At 43.8% G+C, this 23,906-nt stretch overlaps 1 protein-coding gene across 1 annotated transcript in view; it reads left to right on the top strand.

Annotated features, from left to right (window-relative positions):
• Positions 1-23,906, top strand: part of LOC126235791 (tetraspanin-7-like) — a 183,544-nt gene that overhangs the window by 142,393 nt on the left and 17,245 nt on the right. The window contains exon 4 of the mRNA XM_049944604.1: positions 20,501-20,611. Coding sequence (XP_049800561.1) covers positions 20,501-20,611 — 111 coding nt within the window. The remainder of the gene's footprint in view (positions 1-20,500; positions 20,612-23,906) is intronic.

Here is a 23,906-nt window from a genome sequence, read left to right as displayed (position 1 = left end):
CGACTGTGCCGCTAAAGCGGAGTTATTGAACGCAGTTTTCCGAAATTCCTTCACATGGGAAGATGAATGGAATATTCCAGAATTTGAAACACGAACAGCTGCTAGCATGAGTTTCTTAGAAGTAGATACCTTAGGGGTTGCGAAGCAACTCAAATCGCTTGATACGGGCAAGTCTTCAGGTCCAGATTGTATACCGATTAGGTTCCTTTCTGATTACGCTGATACAATAGCTCCCTACTTAGCACTCATATACAACCGCTCGCTCACCGATAGATCAGTACCTACAGATTGGAAAATTGCGCATGTCGCACCAGTGTTTAAGAAGGGTAGTAGGAGTAATCCATCTAACTACAGACCTATATCATTGACGTCGGTTTGCAGTAGGGTTTTGGAGCATATACTGTATTCAAACATTATGAATCACCTCGAAGGGAACGATCTATTGATACGTAATCAGCATGGTTTCAGAAAACATCGTTCTTGTGCAACGCAGCTAGCTCTTTATTCGCACGAAGTAATGGCCGCTATCGACAGGGGATCTCAAGTTGATTCCGTATTTCTAGATTTCCGGAAAGCTTTTGACACCGTTCCTCACAAGCGACTTCTAATCAAGCTGCAGGCCCATGGGGTATCGTCTCAGTTGTTCGACTGGATTCGTGATTTCCTGTCAGGAAGGTCGCAGTTCGTAGTAATAGACGGTAAATCATCGAGTAAAACTGAAGTGATATCAGGTGTTCCCCAGGGAAGCGTCCTGGGACCTCTGCTGTTCCTGATCTATATAAATGACCTGGGTGACAATCTGAGCAGTTCTCTTAGGTTGTTCGCAGATGATGCTGTAATTTACCGTCTAGTAAGGTCATCCGAAGACCAGTATCAGTTGCAAAGTGATTTAGAAAAGATTGCTGTATGGTGTGGCAGGTGGCAGTTGACGCTAAAAAACGAAAAGTGTGAGGTGATCCACATGAGTTCCAAAAGAAATCCGTTGGAATCGATTACTCAATAAATAGTACAATTCTCAAGGCTGTCAATTACCTGGGTGTTAAAATTACGAACAACTTCAGTTGGAAAGACCACATAGATAATATTGTGGGGAAGGCGAGCCAAAGGTTGCGTTTCATTGGCAGGACACTTAGAAGATGCAGTTTACACTACACTCGTTCGTCCTCTGTTAGAATATTGCTGCGTGGTGTGGGATCCTTACCAGGTGGGATTGACGGAGGACATCGAAAGGGTGCAAAAAAGGGCAGCTCGTTTTGTATTATCACGTAATAGGGGAGAGAGTGTGGCAGATATGATACGCGAATTGGGATGGAAGTCATTACCGCAAAGACGTTTTTCGTCGCGGCGAGATCTATTTACGAAATTTCAGTCACCAACTTTCTCTTCCGAATGCGAAAATATTTTGTTGAGCCCAACCTACATAGGTAGGAATGGTCATCAAAATAAAATAAGAGAAATCAGAGCTCGAACAGAAAGGTTTAGGTGTTCGTTTTTCCTGCGCGCTGTTCGGGAGTGGAATGGTAGAGAGATAGTATGATTGTGGTTCGATGAACCCTCTGCCAAGCACTTAAATGTGAATTGCAGAGTAGTCATATAGATGTAGATGTAGATGAAAATTTGTGCCGGACTGGGACTCGAACCCTGATATTCGAGCACGGCTCACGGCCATATCTAATCCTACGTATGTCCTCAACCGTGTGTCTACAACCCGTGCTCATACATCCATTATGTATATTCCTGGGCAGGGGAGACATTTTACTTCAAAGTCGCTTGCTCAGTGTCGGCGGATAAATACGATATTGCAGTGCCTCTGTTATTCCATATTATGACGTAATGTTCCTTCTGACACACATTCTTAGGGTTCCTCTTGCAACACCAAACACTTCTTTTACCTTCGTTACGGAAGCACTCACCTTTAAACTACCAACAATTTCGCCGTGTTCGAAGTCACTTAGCTCCAGATGAACATTGCACCGTAATTTGGAATGACACAGACACTGCAATACCGTAAGATGCCGCCGGTGGACCCTGTAATGCCGCGCGCCATATGCACGGCACATGTCGCCATGCAGACGCCGCCGGCCAATGACAGAAGGAGTAATGTGAGAACTCGAAGCGAAACATGCAGCGGTGGCAGTAATCCGTTCTATTCCTGATGAAGGCAGGCTGAGTGATAATTCGCACTGTGGATCTTTTATACATATTATTCAAAAGTTTATATAATTACACTACTGGCCATTACAATTGCTACACCAACAAGAAATGCAGATGATAAACGGGTATTCATTGGACAAATATATTATACTACAACTGACATGTGATTAGATTTTCACGCAATTTGGGTGCATACATCCTGAGAAATCAGTACCCAGAACAACCACCTCCAGCCGTAATAACGGCCTTGATACGCTTGGGCATTGAGTCAAACAGAGCTTTGATAGCGTGTACAGGTACAGCTGCCCATGCAGATTCAACACGTTACCGCAGTCATCAAGAGTTGCGACTGGCGTATTGTGACGAGCCAGTTGCTCGGCCACCATTGACCAGACGTTTTCAATTGGTGAGAGATCTGGAGAATGTGCTGGCCAGGGTAACAGTCGAACATTTTCTGTATGCAAAAAGGCCCGTACAGGACCTGCAACATGCGGTCGTGCATTATCCTGCTGAAATGTAGGGTTTCGCAGGAATCGAATGAAAGGTAGAGCCACGGGTCGTAACACATCTGAAATGTCACGTCCACTGTTCAAAGTGCCGTCAAAGCGAACAACAGGTGACCGAGACGTGTAACCAATGGCACCCCATACCATCACTCCGGGTGATACGCCAGTATCGCGATGACGAATACACGCTTCCAATGTGCGTTCACCACGATGTCACCAAACACGGAGGCGACCATCATGATGCTGTAAACAGAACCTTGATTCATCCGAAAAAAATGACGTTTTGTCATTCGTGCACCCAGGTTCGTCGTTGAGTACACCATCGCAGGCGCTTCTGTCTGTGATCCAGCGTCAAGGGTAACCGCAGCCATGGTCTCCGAGTCGATAGTTCATGCTGCTGCAAACGTCGTCGAACTGTTCGTGCAGATGGTTGTTGTCTTGGAACCGTCCCCATCTTTTGACTCAAGAATCGAGACGTGGCTGCACGATCCGTTACAGCCATGCGGATAAGATGCCTGTCATCTCGACTGCTAGTGATACGAGGCCGTTGGGATCCAGCACGGCGTCCCGTATCTCCGAGCCGATAGTTCATGCGGCTGCAAACGTCGTCGAACTGTTCGTGCAGATGGTTGTTGTCTTGGAACCGTCCCCATCTTTTGACTCAAGAATCGACACGTGGCTGCACGATCCGTTACAGCCATGCGGATAAGATGCCTGTCATCTCGACTGCTAGTGATACGAGGCCGTTGGGATCCAGCACGGCGTCCCGTATCTCCGAGCCGATAGTTCATGCGGCTGCAAACGTCGTCGAACTGTTCGTGCAGATGGTTGTTGTCTTGGAACCGTCCCCATCTTTTGACTCAAGAATCGACACGTGGCTGCACGATCCGTTACAGCCATGCGGATAAGATGCCTGTCATCTCGACTGCTAGTGATACGAGGCCGTTGGGATCCAGCACGGCGTCCCGTATTACTCTCCTGAACCCACCGATTCCATATTCTACTCACAGTCATTGTATCTCGACAAACGCGAGCAGCAATGTCGCAATACGACAAACCGCAATCGCGATAGGCTACAATCCGACCTTTATCAAAGTCGGAAACGTGTTGGTACGCATTTCTCCTCCTTACACGAGGCATCACAACAACGTTCCATCAGGCCACGCCGGTCAACTGCTATTTGTGGATGAGAAATCGGTTGGAAACTTTCCTCATGTCAGCACGTTGTAGGTGTCGCCACCGGCGCCAACCTTGTGTGAATGCTCTGAAAAGCTAATCATTTGCATATCACAGCATCCTCTTCCTTTCGGTTAAATTTCGCGTCTGTACCACGTCATCTTCGTTGTGTAGCAATTTTAATCGCTAGTAGTATACTTAAGAAAATTCGGGCACTTCCATTTCCCCAACAGTATTGAAGATACCAGGCGGTCTGTGTATCATGTGTGACAAGTGAAAGGAAAGGCGACGACAAAAATTTAAATGTGCTTATTTGTTTCCAATTATACTGCTGTAGCTGTGTTGCTAAGTAATAAGAAAAGTAATTATTTGTTTGTGACATAAAGCATGTTAAGTCCAAATTTCATTGTGGACCTCTCGTTCTTATGATTAATAAAGTAAAAAAATAAAGAGAGAGGATTAAATTTAAAAGTATTGCAGGAGATGTTGTTATGGTCCGTTAAAATGGCTCTGAGCGCTATGGGACTTAATATCTGAGGTCATCAGTCCCCTAGAACTTAGAACCACTTAAACCTAACTAACCTAAGGACATCACACACTGCCATGCCCGAGGCAGGATTCGAACTTGCGACTGTAGTGATCGCGCGGTTCCAGACTGAAGCGCCCAGAACCGCTCGGTCACAACGGCTGGTTATGGCCCATTCAATCCGAAGTCTGCTTTGATAAGCTCTCCGTGTTATACTGGATAACCCGATCTTCATCTCTGCCCAACTACTGCAATTGACATCCATCTGAACCTGATTACAGTATTCGATCCTTGTCTCTTCGCACACTTTTTGACCCCGCTTACCAAATTAATCATTTATTGATGCATCAGGATGTGTCTTAACAACCGTTGCTTTCTTTTAGGCAGGCGTGCAATTTCAGTACCTCTTTATTAGTTAAGCGATCTACCCACCAACATCTTCAACATTTTTTCTGTAGCGCAGCATCTGTTCTCTTCTTGTCTGAACTCCTTGTCGTCCACGTTTAGCTTCTGTGCAAGGCTACACTCCACACGGAGACCTTCAGAAATGGCTTCCTAACATTCAGATTCACACTTAGGTGAAAGAGTCATGGGATACGTCCAAATATAGCGTCGTACCTTTTTTTATTCGGCGCAGTGCAGCAATTCGACTCAACAAGTCGTTGGAAGTCCCTTGCAGAAATATTGAGCCATGCTGCCTCTACAGCCGTTCACGATTGCGAAAATGTTACCGATACACGATTTTGTGCACACACTGATCTCTCGATTATATCCCATAAATATTCAATGGCATTCATGTCAAGCGATCTGAGTGGCCAACTCATTCGCTCAAACTGTCCAGAGTGTTCTTCAAACCAATCCGAACAATTGTGTCCCAGTGACATGGTGGATTGTCAGCTATAAAAACTCCATCTTTGTTTGGGAACATGAAGTCCACGAATGCCTGCAAATAGCCTCCAAGTAACTGAATATAACAATTTACAGTCAGTGATCGGTCCCATGTAATGTAACCACAGCCAACACCATTATGGAGTCACTACCAGCTCGAACAGTGCCTTTTGACAGCTTGGTTTCATGGCTTCGTGGGGTCTACGCCACACTCGAACCGCCGGCCGGAGTGGCCAAGCGGTTCTAGGCGCTTCAGTCTGGAACCGCGCGACCGCTACGGCCGCAGGTTCGAATCCTGCCTCGGGCATGGAAGTGTGTGATGTCCTTAGGTTAGTTAGGTTTAAGTAGTTCTGAGTTCTAGGGGACTGATGACCTCAGAAGTTAAGTCCCATAGTGCTCAGAGCCATTTGAACCACACTCGAACCCTACCATCAGCTCTTAGGCCCGTTTCACAGTGGGACACTAGTGACGGTCACCAGCGACGGTCATCGACAGAGAGACATTCGTGTGAAGTGGATTATTCACACCGGGACACTGCAGTGCCTCACCGAGCCACTGGGACCCAGTGTGTGACGGACACGGTGACTGTGTTCACAGCAGTCACCGCCGGACACGCATCCGTTTGAATTGGAGTGTTCGCACTGGGACACAGATCACAGACACAGCGCTGCAGATTTGCCAACAGACAGGCAGTCATTTCTGAGACAGTGCCGCGAAACATTCATTATATATTGTACTTTACACATTGTAGCCATGAGCTTAGATTTCATTAACACGGAAGATTTTATAAGTGAAGTAGAAAGTCGTCCAGCTATTTGGGATGTCAAAAGCGATAACTATAGCAACAAAGTGATGGCTAGGAGGGTAGTAACCTTCGAGCACATTTGCATACCTCGCCCCCTTTTCTTCTGCGTCTTAAGGCGTTCCGCCTTATGGTAAAAAAAAAAATCGAGTTAAAATATTATTCTTCATTATAATTATTTACGCGTATGTGGCTACTTCAATAATGAATCTTATTTATTTATTATAATATTATTGAGGTAGAAATTTGTTAACATCGAGTATTCATTTAAGTGTCAGGAAGTCGTTTCTGAAAGTATTTGTATGGAGTGTAGCCATGTATGGAAGTGAAACCTGGAAGAGAAATAGTTTGGACAAGAAGAGAATAGAAGCTTTCGAAATTTAGTGCTACAGAAGAATGCTGCAGATTAGATGGGTAGATCGCAGAACTAATGAGGAGGTATTGAATAGAATTGGGGAGAAGAGGAGTTTGTGGCACAACTTGACTAGAAGAAGGGATCGGTTGGTAGGACATGTTCTGTGGCATCAAGGGATCACCAATTTAGTACTGGAGGGCAGCGTGGAGGGTGGTGAAATGCTCCATGTGTGCCTTACGTTGCAACGTCTCACGGAACACGCTGACCTACATACCTCAGAAAGTTCTGCAACTGGCGGAAAGCGTGCAGAACGAGAATGTGACAGTCTGAGAAACGACAGTTTTATCCGATCCGACGCCGGTTGCAGCAACGCTCATTAACATTTTGTCAGTCCCCTGACACCGCAGTGGCGCCGCGCGGCGCGCGCTGAAAGAGTTGTCCGTGAGCAATGTTCGGTCCGGCCAACAGATGGCCACAGCGCAGCGTCGACGGCCTATGTCGCCCGCCACTCTACACGTCATGTGGAGGGGGCGGAAGCGCGCATCAGTGTCACTTCCTTTGATCACTTGCTTACGAAGCATACATTCGTTCCAACAGCAACAACTACATCACCCTGGCCTAAAAGATAGTTTAAAAATTAATTTTGTTGTAGGTTTTTCACATTGTCTTTGGAGGATGTAACACTGATTCGTAAGAATGAGATTGTCTGACAAGAACTGCAATTTAAACTGAACCTTACCTGACCTGTACGTGATATTAATTTTGAAATGCAACACCTAACTGTGAATGAGCTTATTGTCATGACTGCGATGTAAAACTGGCCCTAATAAATTTTCATGCCTTACCTGTGGCAACTGAAACTCGGTACTGCTCGAGGTGATGAACATAAAAGAAAACCCTTGCAGAGTGCAATACAAGCACATGTCACTATGCTGAGCACATTAGGCTGCACCTTACCTTTGTGCAAGTGTTCCACTCAGCGCGATGTGCTCACACACAGAGTCACAAAATAAAATTCGTGGGGAAATGGTGAAGAATGCTGCATTTACTTCAAACTTAAAGAGACTAGCATTCAAAAACTACAGGCTTTCGAAACTCTGATACCTTTCTTAACAATTAATCCGTCTTTCCAAATTTAATTTTTATTAGAAATATGACTGCCATTAAATTAAATGCTGGGAAGGTAAAGGAATTGTAAATCGATAACTTCTGTGTGCAAGCCATGTGAAAAGATAACTTCCATTAATCATGTCTCAATAATCGAACTAACTGGTCTGGACCAATGAAGAAAAATGCTACTAAAACTTTCAGTTCTTCAAACACAACATAAATTACACGCTCGTGAACAATGCAGCCACAACAGTACCTGAAAATGTTCACTCCTCAAGTTAATCTTTACCAAATAATATTCCCAAAATTCAACATTGTCTGTATCTTTATCTCTATGCTCTGCAAGCTATTTCTAGACCACTGTGTAGTATGAGCAACACCCGACTCTCTCACTTGCGTCTCACAGCTTGCTACAACACAGAAACGACAATGCTATCGCCATCAAAGATCACAGTACTTGTTCTCAGCTCATTTGTGGAGTAACATATCGACTGTTGAAGATTAACGTTTGAAAAATGTCTGAGGTACAGATGTGGAGTATGACACATAGAATGAAAATATAAAGCACAAATCATATTCCTTGGATACCAAAAATAAACTAGAAACTTTAATTTTAATGCTGAGTACTTTGCGCGATAAGTATGTTTTACGTAAGAAAAAGTTCCCTCAGCATTGGCATGCAGACTGGAGTGGGAATACACAAGTACGGATTACGAGGCCTACACCGTTGGTCCAATGACCCGACTCGCCGACTGGCTGTAGTCATCGGGAATTCGGCGACGAGGTAAAATTTACGTTATTCTTCCCAGAAGCTACGGACTATCGATCTGGAATTGATCTGAGCGATTTATTTCAGTCATGAACATACGTGTAAAATTTTGTCCAAATTAGTGACCCGCAATATTGTCGTCCGCGCGTGACGGGACACGATTTCACTTTTTCTTTTTATAAGTACAAATTTAAAGGTGCTGTGAGTATCAGAGATATTCGAATTTGTATCGGGATATGCCGACAGCCATTCTTTCCGGGCACCATACGAGAAGGAAAGGGGAAAAGACAGAAGGAGTAGTTGCACGCAAGTACCCTTTACCACACACTGTAACGTGGTTTGTGAAGTACGAAAGTAGATGAATTCCACGTTATTTCCCCACCATCGTCACCACCGTTGCCGATTATCTCGACAAATGGGGAGATATGATCTATTTTTACAGGATTTTACACCTCCTTTTACGCTTTATGGATTGAACCGAATATCCAAAGCTGGTTTTTCAGCAATTATCGATTTCCAAAACGTTAGGATGTTGCGAACCCTTTCGTAGACAGATACTGACGTAACCATAGATTTTTTTTTGTGTTTCATGGTCTTTGCTAAAGGTAAAAACTAGTACGTTCTATTATGGATAAAATATTAAACTGACAGGTCATATAGTCATAAAAGGAACTTGTAAAATACCATGTGCTATCGTAATATAGAACAATTAAGTGTCTACTGAATTGTTAAGGCAGCCACGGCCGTGAAGCCAGTGCACAATTTTTGCAAAGGAAATTGTCTAGATCGCTTAGAATATTTATTCATTTATAACGACGTTTCTGCTGCTTAAAAACTTGTAAAACTATGTCCAGTTTCAGTTGCAGGGAAACCATTGCGTAAGCGAGGAGTCATCTCAGCTCAGACATAGGTTTCATTGAAATTTCCACTGAACTTTGCTGTACGAGTATGTAAATAAAGAAACATAGATTAAGAGATCTTGACGCCTTAGTTTACAAAAATTCGCAATGATCACAGGTTTATTTAGCAATTTTACTTCGTTTATTAATAAACATTATTAGAATATATACAATTTCGTTCTTGTCAGTGATGAGAAGAAGGGAAAAAATAATGCAAAGGGAAATTATGTGTTTGTTTGAATAAAATCCTTCTTAGCAACTAGAATAAAACATTCCACATAATTTGTGCAGAGTTTTTGTTGGTTACACAGATACACTTGGTTATAGAGATAAATTTTCATTCCAAGTGATGGTGCTCAAGCTACGATGATTTTTTAAAAATCGAATCTTCTTTTATGTTTTGAATTTCGAGTTGCAGAGTTGTGCTTGAGTTTACATAATTGAATTTCTCAATTGTAGCAATGGCTCTGATTTGTTGGCCAGTTCTCCTGCATCTTTTAAACATGCCGCACGTGTTTACAAATTCTATGCCTCTATGCCATTTGTGTACGGGTTTTGTAACGGAAACACTGTTGTTGCTTGTAGAAAGTACGGTAGGCGATTTCCTAACCGCATACTACCAGATTCAAGAGTGCTTACCCCTGTTTTCACTAAGCTACATAAGATTGATGCAGTCGTATTTCATCTGAAGATGCACATGAACAGAATGTGGATAAGTAAAAGCATTACTTATTTGGTGAAATTTAGTCCTTCAACAATGACTTTCCACACGTATGTACTCCTCATTAATGATTATGCCTCTATCATTATCACTTACAGAGGATTCAAAACCTTTCAGAGGGAGACGATTAGAATTTTGTCGTTGGCTGATTCAGAATTGCCGAGTAATCCCATTAACACTGTTTACTTTCCCTTGTGAGGGTATCAGTATAACTCGTAGCTCACAAAGGTTGTCGGTAAAAACCCACATCTCTGGAGACACATTTTTAAGAACGTTTCTCTTTAAACGTATGATAGGCGATTACTTGAGTGGGCGTGTTGTGTTGTCGTAGTATCTTATAGGGTCCCTCATCTAGATCGACTTGAAAATGAGTTTCCAGCATTAATGGAAGAGATTTCTCTGGCTAAAAGCATTGAAATGTTCTTCCATAGTGATGGAGTGGAGCACATTCTAGTCGTCAGGGAACACATCGTCTAAGCATAACGCACCCTGGAAAATGGATCGGCAGGAATGTTGACGTTTCTTGGCCACCGAGGTTCCCGTACTCCGCGCCTTTAGATTTTTGCCTGTGGTGATGGTTGAAAAGCGAAGTCTAAAAAGAAAATCTTAACACAACAGACTATCTGATCGCTTTATGAAGTGTTGCTGTAGATAAAAGAACGCCAAAACTATCTTAGAAGAACTACATTTGATGTTAAGAGAATTCGAAAGTTTATTGAAGTCGGAGGTGGAGTTTATGAGAATCAACTTTGAACGTAATCAACTATCTTTGCGTAGCACATTCCCTATTTGCTTTGTTATATATTAGCAGTAATATACCTAAAAAAAAAGGCACACGCTATAGGGTATATGTAGTCTAAGCCACAACCTCTTAAAACACTTACAGTTCCTCCTGAAACACCCTGTATGCAGGCAATCAAGTTCCTTAATTCGTAAAAATTCACATTGACCACACTTATTTAGGGAATTTATTTCCTCTATTAATACTTATTTGAATGAAATAATACTGGGCATAATACTGCTTCAAACTGTAATTAGTCTTCCTTAACTGTAAGTAGACTGAAATTTGTTTTGCACAGTAGAATCTTATCCAAGCCGACATCGCCCCGGAAGTCTAGGCACTTGTTACAGCTCACTTCTTATCAGCGCCTGACGCGAGGCATACCGCCAACTGTAGCTGTTTTGCGTGTTGCGTTGCGTAGAGATTAGGCGCTGAGGCGGCCGATGACCTGCGCTGGCAGACAGCTAGCGTGAGTCGTGATCGAGGTGCGTCCGCCAAGGGCAGGGGTCAGCTGCGTGTCCGTAAGGCATGGCGAAATAAACTCACGCTATAATCCGCCCCGACTTTGGCGCTGCATTTTCTGCTTAATATTTGACGACATTGCTATTATTTAGACTTCTTTCGTATCTGTCAAAACAAATTTTATACATTTATTTTAACTCAAACCTTTTATTTCTCGTCATGGCACGTTACAATGATTATACCTTCATATTTTATGGATGCTATAATATTATGGAAGCTGACGACACTTCGTTTTTTTTGTTGACACAATCAAAAAAAGTAACACTTCCACATCTACTGGATGTCTCAGAAAGTATGGTCAATATTGAGGGATATGACAGGAACGAACAACTGAAGGAAAAAATTGTATTAAACATGGGCTATGAAATGCCTACCAGTACCTTAAGATCTATGAGCATGTCCTCGTCTTCGATATTATGAAGCAAATCTCTTCTATTGCAAGCTTTTGCTTTACGTATTTTGGGAAGACGTAGTATGGACCAAAACAAGAAAGAGTGATCGAGTAAACATGGGTTCCCAAATGCATTCCTTAAGAGTTACGGGCACTTTTTTCAGAAGAAGAGATGTATTTCACAGTAGCTAAGATGAACAAGTGTTCATACCTCCTAAGGTTTGCATTTTAGAGCCCATGGTTACAAGACTTCTTTGGTTAGAATAATCGTTTCTGTCATATCCCTGAATATTTACCAGTCCTCCTGGCGCACCATTCTTAATCCACCTTATGGTAGTGTATGGTGTGGGACATTTCTAGTACCATCATATTTTCCACCTCCCCTGTTTCATTCGCGATTAGCGCTTGGGAAGAATGATTATCGTTAATCACCCGTATTAGGCCTAATTTCTCTTATTTTCTCTATGTGGTCAATTCGCTGGCTGTGGAACTAATACGTTACCCGACTCTTTTCGGAACATACTCTCTCAGCACTAAACCTCTACTTGATACACATATAGGAATGTTCCTGGGTGAGTTATATGTTCCAACCTCTGGCCGTATGAGGGTACGTGGAGCATTGTCAAAGCCCAGGGGGATTATCACAAATCGCGGTGTCTTCAGCCTAGCTATTGCCCTTGAATAAAAGTGTCATTTTTGTCTCATTGTGCATTTCTCTCTATTACCTTCCGTACTATTCTTTAGTAATTATTTCCATGTACAGTCCACGTTTCATCCAGCTATGCTACTTGTCATGTGAAAGTTACATTCCTCCTCAAGTTTTACACATCTGTATACGACCCTAGTGCATCTCTAGACTCATTCGAGGCCAGTTGGCAGTTCCACTTGTTGGGGATCGCAAACAATAAGCAACACTCCGTAATAGGTCATAAGAACTTCGTGACAAATAAAACTCATACGCCTAATACATAACATTTCTTTATCTCGGACTCTCTTTCGCAACTTACTCAACGATATGCCTGCGACTGTGCATCGCGTTGCGTACGATTTCTTCTTTTCCTTCTTCCTGTCATCTGTCCTCTTTTTTTTTTTTTTTGGCAATGTGGTGCAGCTCACGCCTGGACTTGCAAGGTGACCATCACAAAAAGCTGTACTGTCACCTCTGCGAAAGCGTTAGTTTGTTACTGAGGGTTCACAGCGTTCGTGCCTGGAATGTAGTCCATACGTCTGGCTGTCATCACCCATTAATGTGGTCCCATCTAGGAGATAGCAGACGGAACTTTTTGAAGGGTAGCGCTTTCAAGCAGAGGAAAACTAAGTTTCACGTCACTTTTCGACCGTCTAGACGGGTAGTAAGGCTACCGGGGGATTATGCTCCCAACAGAAATAGTTCATACATGAGTGTGAGTATATCTTAGTAGTGAAGTGGTTACCGTTGTTGTTGGGCACCAAAGATGTCTCCCAGGCCAACCATAGTGGTCTCGGTCCTGTAAAACGTCAAAGATATCAAGTTATCATACAAAGTCGGTCACTCAGTCTAGATTATCGGATGGGTGTTATTTGTGATTTGCAGATTGGATGAAACACATGGCTTACTTTTGAAAGCCTTCCGTAAATGTTATGAGAATTTAAAACATGATAACGTCGTTGCCGTAAAGTTTTGTGGTGTTGAGATAGGTGTGCCGAAAAGTTCTACAGAATATATTTAAAAAAATAATTTTTAGCGTGTAAGAATGGATGATGTGATACTGTGGGCAATCCTCATTATAAACTATTCAGACGCCATGGCCCTCGTTACTCTGTGAATCAGCGTCCGCTGCTTGTGGCGGTATTTCAGGGAACGGTGTAAGTATCGTTTTCAAAGGAGTGTTCGCTATCGAGAATAAACCACGCTAGAGGGTAGAGCACTCCATATTTATTAAACGAAAATGACGTTCAGGTAGTTTCAGCTTTATGAAGACGTCACCATCAAAAATACAAGGACAAGTATATCGCAAGATACTGGGCGTCCGACTTAATGCTTCATCTGAAACATCTTTTTGTGAATGAAGAAAACAAATTCGAAAAGTGAGTTCGTGATCGCTATGAATTTTGCGAATAAATAAGAATTAACTACGTCTTATTTGAGCAACACAGTTTTCCGTTGAAAGTTCTCGACTTCGTTTCATACTACTCGCCTCAAAAACAACAAAAAACCCAAATTTTTAACGTATTTTCTTCTGTAATTTATTACCATGTTTACGAAATACATAGTTATGCTATGTATTTGTCGTCTCGTTGCTTAGTAAGATTATGAAAATACATATTGTTGCCATTTTAGTAGTCATCTTTTTCCTGTAAACTAAAATGTATCACCAACATCCTTAAGGAAACCAAAAGGTATGTGAAGTGGCACAGTTAAAAGTAAATCCATATGTTTAGTTCGTATTCCACGGTAGGTGGCTGAGGCTAAGTAGAACTTGTATATCTGAGAGCATATGACAGTAAAACGTATTTTTATGATCAAGTGATGTTTTCAGTCATTTCATACAGCTGGCATTAAAGTTTCTGGGTTGTTTTTCTTTTTTTGATGATAATTTAATGCCGTAATACTGAGGACAGTCATCGATACTTCGACATGTTAGGTATTCTCATGCAGTATTTAGTTTTCGTAGATGTAATGTTACGATGGGTAAACCTGAGCCGCTAGTTTCTGTGACATGGATGGTACAGTTTTTATTTGAGACAGTCTGTTCTGTGTTGTCTTTAATTAGCAATTAATGATGGTCGTTGGATAAATCATATAATGTATTTGGAATTAAATGAGTAAAAGTTGCGATCTAGAGGGAAATGAGAGTATTGTGTAAGTTTTTAATCAATAGATGTGATGTACATTTCAGAAAAATTGAATGATTTATTCGAGACAAAGAGCTTCACAAACTGAACAAATCAGTAACGCTTTAGCTCACCTCTGGCCCTTATGCAAGCAACTATTTGGCTTGGCATTGATTGACAGATTTGTCGGATGTCCTCCGACGGATATCGTGCCAAATTCTGTCCGATTGGGGTATTACATCGTCAAAATCCGAGCTGGTTGGAGGGCCCTCTCCACAATGCTCCACGTATTGTTCATTGGGGAGAGACCAACCAACCTTGCTAGCCAAGGTAGGGTTTGCCAAGCACGAAGACAATCAGTAGAAACTCTCGCCGTGTGCTCGCGGACATTATCTTGCTGAAATGTAGGCCCGGGATGGCTTTCCATGAAGGGCACCAAAACGGGCCGTAGAATGTCGTCTGTGTATCGCTGGGCTTTAAGGGTGCCGCAGATGGCAACTAAAGAGGTCCTGCTACGAAATGAAATGGCATCCCAAGCTATCACTTGAGGTTGTCGGGCCTTAGGGCGGGCAACAATCAGGTTGGTATCCCACCACTGCCCAGAGAGTCTTCAGACGCCTCTTCGGTCTGGAATCTCATTGACTGGAGTAGAGTTGTCTGCAGTGATGAGTCCCGCTTCGAATTCAGCCCCGATGACCAGCAAAGACGTGTCTGGAGAGGGCCCGAACAGCAGTGGGTTACCAACCTGACTGTCCCCCCCCCCCCCTAGCCGGCCGGAGTGGCCGAGCGGTTCTAGGCGCTACAGTCTGGAACCGCACGACCGCTACGGTCGCAGGTTCGAATCCTGCCTCGAGCATGGATGTTTGTGATGTCCTTAGGTTAGTTAGGTTTAAGTAGTTCTAAGTTCTAGGGGACTGATGATCTCAGAAGTTAATTCCCATAGTGCTCAGAGCCATTTGAACCATTTGCCCCCCCCCCCCTCCCCTCCCGTAAGCCCGATAACCAGGAGTGATTTTTGGATGTCATCCCCCCTTTTGACAGAAGCTGTTTGGGACGACGTCCGTTTACTATTGTGAGAAAATCAAACGCCTACAGCCGTCCTTATGATTTTATTTATTTTGTTACAACTAGTTTTGGTGCTTCAATGCGCCATCTTCAGGCTGTGGTTGATGCGGAATAGGTTGACACGATCCCTATATAGAGCTGGCATTTGATGATTAGGGTGCTGACACCAAAGTTTTCAGATAGACTGCGTAACCAGTTATGGAGGCCACTGGTTCGATAAACGAGAGTTGGAACTTTAATAGTGGCAACCATTTATTTACAACTCGTATAAAATAGATACGTGTTTCGAAGTTTTACTTATCTTCAAAGTAGTCACCAGCATTGTGTATAACCCGTTGCCAGCGATGTGGAAGTCGTAGGATACTCTGAGCAGTGCCAGTTGTGTTGACAGTTCGAGCGGCGAGGTCTATTGCCCGACGAATTTGTAGCAGTCCTGTAGCGAATGCCGTGAAGTGTTTCCTTCTGTTTAGAAATCGAGTTTAACTCACGAGGGCTTAAGACAGGGGAGTGCAGTAGGTGGTATAGCACTTAGCAGCCCCATCAGTCAAAAAAATCAGTAACAGCTTGCACTGAGCGTGCTTGAGCATTGTCCTGCAAAATGATGGTCAGGTCCTGCAGAAAGTGTCATCACTTCTGTCTCCAAGCTGGTCGTAGGTTGTGTTCCAAAAATGAACGGAATAGAGACAGAAGTGATAACACTTTCTGCAGGACCTGACTATCATTTTGCAGGACAATGCTCGAGCACGTACAGTGCAGGCTGTTTCTGATTTGTTTGACTGATAGGGGTGCTAAGTGATATACCACCTACTGCACACCCCTGTCTTAAGCCCTCGTGAGTTAAACTCGATTTCGAAACTGAAGGAAACACTTCACGGCATTCGCTTCAGAACTGCTACAAATTTATCGGGCAATAGACCGCGTCGCTCGAACTGTCAACACAACTGGCACTGCTAAGAATATCCTACGACATCCGCATCGCTGGCAACAGGTTACACACAATGCCAGTGACTACTCTGAAGGTCAGTAAAACACGTATCTATTTTGTACGAGCTGTAAATAAATAGTTGCCACTATTAAAGTTCCTACCCTCATATATAGGGGTCGTGCCAACCTCTTCCGCATCAACTACAGCCTGAAGATGGCGCACTGAAGCGCCGAAATTGATTGCAGCAAAATAGTAAAATCATAAGGATGGCTGTGTGCGTTGCATTTTCTTACAACCAGGAGTGATGGTCTGGGATGGCATACCTTTTCGTAACAGGACGCCTTTGCTTGTTATCCGAGGCACCTTTACAGCACAGCGGTACGTCGACGTTATTCTACGGCCCGTGTTGTTGCCCTTCATGACAAGCCATCCTGGGCTTACATTTCAGCAAGATAATGCCAACACGCACACGGCGAAAGTTTCTACTGCTTCTGTTCGTGCTTGCCAAACCCTGTCTTGGCCAGCAATGTTGCTGGATCGTTACCCAATTGAGAACTTTTGGATCATTATGGGCAGGACCCTCCAGTTATTTCAGGATATTGACGATCTAATGCGCCAGCAGCATTTAGCACGATATCCACCCCAGGAGGACGTCCATCAACTCTGTGAATGAATACCAAGCCGAGTAACTGCTTGCATAAGAACCAGAGGTGGAGCAACGCCTTATTGACTTGCTGAAATCGTGAAGCTCTTTCTCTTGGACAAATCATACGATTATTCTGAAACTGTAATAATTTGTCTCTTTGTACAAGGACATCAGATCTACCGATTTCCGTTCCATTCGGATATTCCTTCTTGGTATGGCGCATTTTTTGTCTTAGAGAGGAATTATTTTTACGGTTCCTGGCTGGCTCTTCTTAGAGAGATGGTCTGCTACTTGATTCATCGTCTTTCAGACCTGTTTGGCCACACTGGAAGCTTCCACGGCTCCTGACCACTGTGTCACATGATGGTGCGCTGGTACTGTACAGTTTCACCAACGCAGCGTGGATTGTTGCAATCTTTTTTTTTTCCAAATGCAGAAAGCGAATTACGATCCTTATTTTATCATTCCACTGCGTCATTTTGTTCTGATTCATCTAGCGGCCTGCTTTGGCCATGTGGTGCTGATCTTTCAGTGTGTAACAGCATTACAGGTAGATACAAAAAAATTGTTCAAATGGCTCTGAGCACTATGGGACTCAACGTCTGAGGTCATCAGTCCCCTAGAACTTAGAACTATTTAAACCTAACTAACCTAAGGACACAACACACATCTATGCCCGAGGCAGGATTCGAACCTGCGACCGTAGCGGTTGCGCGGTTCCAGATTGAAGCGCCTAGAACCGCTCGGCCACAACGGCCGGCACAGGTAGATACAGGATGACTGTTATTGAACTATGTGAAATAAAACCGTCAGAACTTCTGAACGGTTTGCGTTAGGATGTTCAAACTGCACATTTGGCCGCGGGCCGTGATGGGAATTAGTATTCGCTGTATGGTTTGGTGCAGCGACGAATCCCACTTTCATTTGGATGGGTTCATCAATAAGAAAATTGGCGCATTTGGGGGCTTGAGAATCCGCATTTCGCGATCGAGAAGTTTCTTCACCCTGAACGGGTGATTGTGTGGTATGCAATGTCCAGTCACGGAATAATCGTTGCGATATTCCTTGATGGCACGGTGACTACCGAACGGTATGCGAAGGTTTTGGGAGATGATTTCATCCCCGTTATCCAAAGTCACCCTGATTTCGACAAGCTATGGTTCATGCAAGACGGAGCTCGACCCCATAGAAGTGGGAGAGTGTTTGATGTCCTGGATGAGCATTAGTTGAAAACAGTCTTGGTTGCAATTTTAGTTTTTTTATCAACTACTCGTTTCACCTGATTTAGCCCCATCTTATTCTTTAATTTGCTCCTGTGAACGTGTACGCGTTATGCACGTCTTGAAGTCACTCACATCCATTTAGAAAGTATTTACTGAGGTTAACGAAGGCGATGTTGGCCTGATGTACTCGACGACGCCATTTAGCTACACTGTCTAAAGGATCGTCCTAAGAAATACCAAATTAAGATCAGCCTGAAGATTCCTAAACAAGGTGAAACGCGTAGTTGATAAATAAAAAAAACAACTAAAATTGCAACGAAGACTGTTTTTAGCTAATACTAATAAACACTGGTTTGCTGATTCATGGCAAAGATGGACTGGAAGAATTTCCTGGAGTAGCGTTTTAGGGAGCATGGCCTCTGACATGGGTCTCTATTGGTCGCCATATTCTCAGAGTTTTTCACACTCGCTACTCATTTTCGTGGGGCTATGTTAAAGTGGACGATAAATAGTTTAGACAAAAAGAGAATAGAAGCTTTCGAAATGTGGTGCTACAGAAGAATGCTGAAGATTAGATGGGTAGATCACATAACTAATGAGGAGGTATTGAATAGAATTGGGGAGGAGTCTGTGGCACAATTTGACTGGAAGAAAGGATCGGTTGGTAGGACATGTTCTGAGGCGTCAAGGGATCACCAATTTAGTACTGGAGGGCAGCGTGGAGGGTAAAATCGTAGAGGGAGACCAAGAGATGAATACACTAAGCAGATTCAGAGGGATGTAGGTAGCAGTAGGTACTGGGAGATGAAGAAGCTTGCACAGGATAGAGTAGCATGGAGAGCTGCATCAAACCAGTCTCAGGACTGAAGACCACAACAACAACAACAACAACAACAACATGTTAAAGTGTACAGCAATAACCCCAAAACCGGTGCTGAGCTGAAAATAGCCATTCAGGAGGTCATCGACAGCATCGCTGCTCCGACACGTCAGCGGGTCATGCACAATTTCGCTATTCGTCTGCGCCACATCGTCACAAATGATGGCAGGCGCATCGAATATGCATAACCTAAATCCGAATGTCTGTACTGACGTTTACACGTTGAATAAGGTGTATGTACGCCGTAATTTGTAACTAAGTTACGTTTTTTTTCATATAGTTCAATAATTGTCACCCTGTACCTGCCGACAAACAAATTAAAGAATCTCCAACATCGCAGCACGTCAGCCATCGTTGGTTAATATATTAAAAAACTAAAAACCCTCCTCGATTGCGAAAAAAGCACCTAGTGTTAAGTGTTAACCCAGATTTCGAGCGGGTCAGGCTTGTAAGTTAGCGACCATTTGTAGCTGCAGTTTATGGCGGGTCATGGCCCATCGAACATAGGCCGGTGTGAGGTGGAGCGTACACCATTAAGTTAAGTAGTGGCTCTGAGCACTATGCAACTTAACTTCTGAGGTCATCAGTCGCCTAGAACTTAGAACTAATTAAACCTAACTAACCTAAGGACATTACACACATCCATGCCCGAGGCAGGATTCGAACCTGCGACTGTAGCGGTCGCTCGGCTCCAGACTGTAGCGCCTAGAACCGCACGGCCACTCCGACCGGCAGTTAAGTAGTGGTTTTGACTTTGTACATATGTACTGTTTTTTGGCTCGCATCTCGTGGTCGTGCGGTAGCGTTCTCGCTTCCCACGCCCGGGTTCCCGGGTTCGATTCCCGGCGGGGTCAGGGATTTTCTCTGCCTCGTGATGGCTGGGTGTTGTGTGCTGTCCTTAGGTTAGTTAGGTTTAAGTAGTTCTAAGTTCTAGGGGACTGATGACCATAGATGTTAAGTCCCATAGTGCTCAGAGCCATTTTTTTATGTACTGTTTGTGTTTTCCTTTTCTCTTTCGTTTATAAATGTATAGCTATGGTGTTCTTTTAATCATCGACAAAGGTCTTTTTAGGCACCTGTGGGTTTTGTTGTTGTTCTGAAGAAGGTGTAGTTATCTACGCCGAAACCTGGGTTAACACTTAACACTAGGTGCTTTTTTCGCAATCGAGGCGGGTTTTTAGTTTTTTAATATATTAATGCAGTATTAATTACTTAACGATATGTTTTCAAGATGGTGATATTTCTGAATAATCCAAACTTCTTGCACCAATTTACGTTGCTGAATTTTTTAAATGGGATTTTAGATGGAAGCACATCTCCTTAATGCTACTTCGCATCTTTTCACAGCTTCACTGCTGCGGAAACCGCAACTACACGGACTGGCAAGACAAGGTGCCCACCTCCTGCTGCAAGGCCGACAAGTGCGACACCAGCGACGTCTCCGAGATCTACACACAGGTAGGCGGGCAGCGCTGTGGCCGCGGGCCAGCCGGCAGCCAAGGGGCAGTGACGGTCCTGCAGCTCCTAACACCGAGCAGACGAACAAAAACCCCTCCCCATACATCTTGCCATATGAAGTAGTCTGACTAACGCGTAAATGTTACAGAGCGGCCGAAGTCAACAGAAGGTAAACTGAGTGTCCATCACATCCTATTTTGGCCTCTTATAAGGGAAGCATACATCCTAATGATTGTAATTTTTCTTATCGCACGATTGTGGTACATGAGTAACCAAAACCCGTGGTGTGATTCTTCAGTTTCTCCCGTTGTATTTCTTGTTCGAACAGTCCACGGGAAAAAATAGGACGAATATTGAGGATCTCTGACGTCGATCTGTTGTAGAATTTTAGAACATGTTTTTTGTTCACGTATCATGTCGTTTCTGGAAACCCACAATCTACTCTGTAGGAATCAACATGGATTCCGGAAACAGCGATCGTGTGAGACCCAACTCGCTTTATTTGTTCATGAGACCCAGAAAATATTAGATACAGGCTCCCAGGTAGATGCCATTTTCCTTGACTTCCGGAAGGCGTTCGATACAGTTCCGCACTGTCGCCTGATAAACAAAGTAAGAGCCTACGGAATATCAGACCAGCTGTGTGGCAGGATTGAAGAGTTTTTAGCAAACAGAACACGCCATGTTGTTCTCAATGGAGAGACATCTACAGACGTTAAAGTAACCTCTGGCGTGCCACAGGGGAGTGTTATGGGACCATTGCTTTTCACAATATATATAAATGACCTAGTCGATAGTATCGGAAGTTCCATGCGGCTTTTCGCGAATGATGCTGTAGTATACAGAGAAATTGCAGCATTAGAACATTGCAGCTAAATGCAGGAAGATCTGCAGCGTATAGGCACTTGGTGCAGGGAGTGACAACTGACCCTTAACATAGACAAACGTAATGTATTGCGAATACATAGAAAGAAGGATCCTTTATTGTATGATTATATGATGGCAGAACAAACACTGGTAGCAATTACTTCTGTAAAATATCTGGGAGTATGCGTACGGAACAATTTGAAGTGGAATGATCATATAAAATTAATTGTTGGTAAGGCGGGTGCCAGGTTGAGATTCATTGGAAGAGTCCTTAGAAAATGTAGTCCATCAACAAAGGAGGTGGCTTACAAAACACTCGTTCGACCTATACTTGAGTATTGCTCATCAGTGTGGGATCCGTGCCAGGTCGGTTTGACGGAGGAGATAGAGAAGATCCAAAGAAGAGCGGCGCGTTTCGTCACAGGGTTATTTGGTAAGCATGATAGCGTTAAGGAGATGTTTAGCAAACTCAAGTGACAGACTCTGCAAGAGAGGCGCTCTGCATCGCGGTGTAGCTTGGTGTCCAGGTTTCGAGAGGGTGTGTTTCTGGATGAAGTATCGAATATATTGCTTCCCCCTACTTATACCTCCCGAGGAGATCACGAATGTAAAATTAGAGAGATTCGAGCGCGCATGGAGGCTTTCCGGCAGTCGTTCTTCCCGCGAACCATACGCGACTGGAACCGGAAAGGGAGGTAATGACAGTGGCACGTAGGATGCTCTCCGCCACGCACCGTTGGGTGGCTTTCGGAGTATAAATGTAGATGTAGAAACACCGAGTAGGAACTGTCTTTTTCCCACCAAATAAAACGCGAGCATTATTGGGAAGTGTCAAAGACGATCCCGGTTTGCAGGAGGCCGTCATATACCAGATTCCGTGTCAATGTGGGGAGAGTTATATTGGACAGACAGTGCGCACCATCGAAGATCGTTGCCGAGAACATCAGAGGCTCACTCGACTTGGGTACCCCAACAAGTCGGCGGTCGCAGAGCACTGTTTGTCCGAAAATCACGAAATGGACTACCAACATACCAGGGTCCTGGCACAGACATCCAAATACTGGGACAGCGTCGTTAGAGAGGCTATCGAAATTTGTATCAGAGACGGACTCATCAACCGAGATTGCAGCTACAACCTCAGCAGGGCATGGGAACCAGCATTGAGTCTAATTAAAAAGACGCTCAGCAAAGGACACGAACGGGCGACCTGTGCGGACGAGGAAATTACACCGACGCGACGCCACCACTGACGCCGACGCCAGCGTCTCACCGACCGCTGACGCGCGGGCGCGGACCGCGGAGAGAACGCCTCGCGAGGGGAGGGGAGTTAGACGGCCTCCTGCTCTCAGAAGCTCAGTTCGTCAGCGCACCTGACGATGCCGACATGTCTGATCGCCGACATATTGTGCCCGTTGGACACTGTCAACCGGCAGTACACCCGCGGACTGTTCGAAAAAGCCATGGTTTTTGGGGGAAGATTAGGGAAGAAATGAGGAGACTTGAACGCAGTACAGGCAGAGTTCTAGTCTGTCGCCCTAGGCGGTTGTGCTAAGGCCGCTGCTCTGTGATAGACGCCCTCGTGCGGCATTCGACAAGTTCGCAAAATTTTGATTCTGGATTTCTCGGAAACACTTGCATCGTACTGTAGCATCCCTTGCTGCATCTAAGTATGTACTAAAATCGTACGAAGGATGAGCAAAATCGGTCTGTGAGTCCCTTGTTAGTACAACCATATACGCCATTCACCGACTACGGGAATGGTACTTCTATCTCTCTCATTCCTGTTTCCTTAAGCACACTTATAAAAGCATGGGTTATGTAACGATAACATATCACACGATTCACGCTTTTGCGTCTTTCACGGGTCAGATTCACGGTTTGATTGGGACTACAGCCGTGACAAAACCAGTCGTAAAGAAAATGCTAATAACTCGGCACATTGACTGCAAGATTGAAATCACATTATCTGGTAATAGAGGTAAACAAATAACACCGGTAATATATCTCTAAAATTTTTATCTCCCTTAATTAAGTTTTTCTTAATTTAATCTTTCATTTTAAATACAAAAATCATTTTGCGTTCAACAATTGAAACATCGAGCAAATCAGGTGCTGACACGACTTCATGTTACTTTCTACTCCGTAGTTCCTGTTCTGTCATGATGAAGCTTGACCATCGACAATATGTGGCAGACGTCTCTCAGAAGCCAAGGCTATTGTTGTTCATCTAATACACACAAATGCTCTACTCTTTGATAAACTGCATTACATCAGTAATAGCTATAATTCCAAAATACAGCCACTTGACGTGAAAGTCGCTTTACTATCCAGAGATTCTGCGGTGTATTTGTCCGTGAGTTGTTTTTCTTATGGTTATCACTATACTACCACTGATGTGAAAATAAGAAGCCTATGGTTAGGAGAGAAA

Source organism: Schistocerca nitens, chromosome 2 (genome assembly GCF_023898315.1).
Source record: "Schistocerca nitens isolate TAMUIC-IGC-003100 chromosome 2, iqSchNite1.1, whole genome shotgun sequence".
NCBI classification, from domain to species: Eukaryota; Metazoa; Arthropoda; class Insecta; order Orthoptera; family Acrididae; genus Schistocerca; species Schistocerca nitens.
Note: the sequence above shows the minus strand (reverse complement) of the source record. Positions and strands in the feature narration are given on the sequence as shown.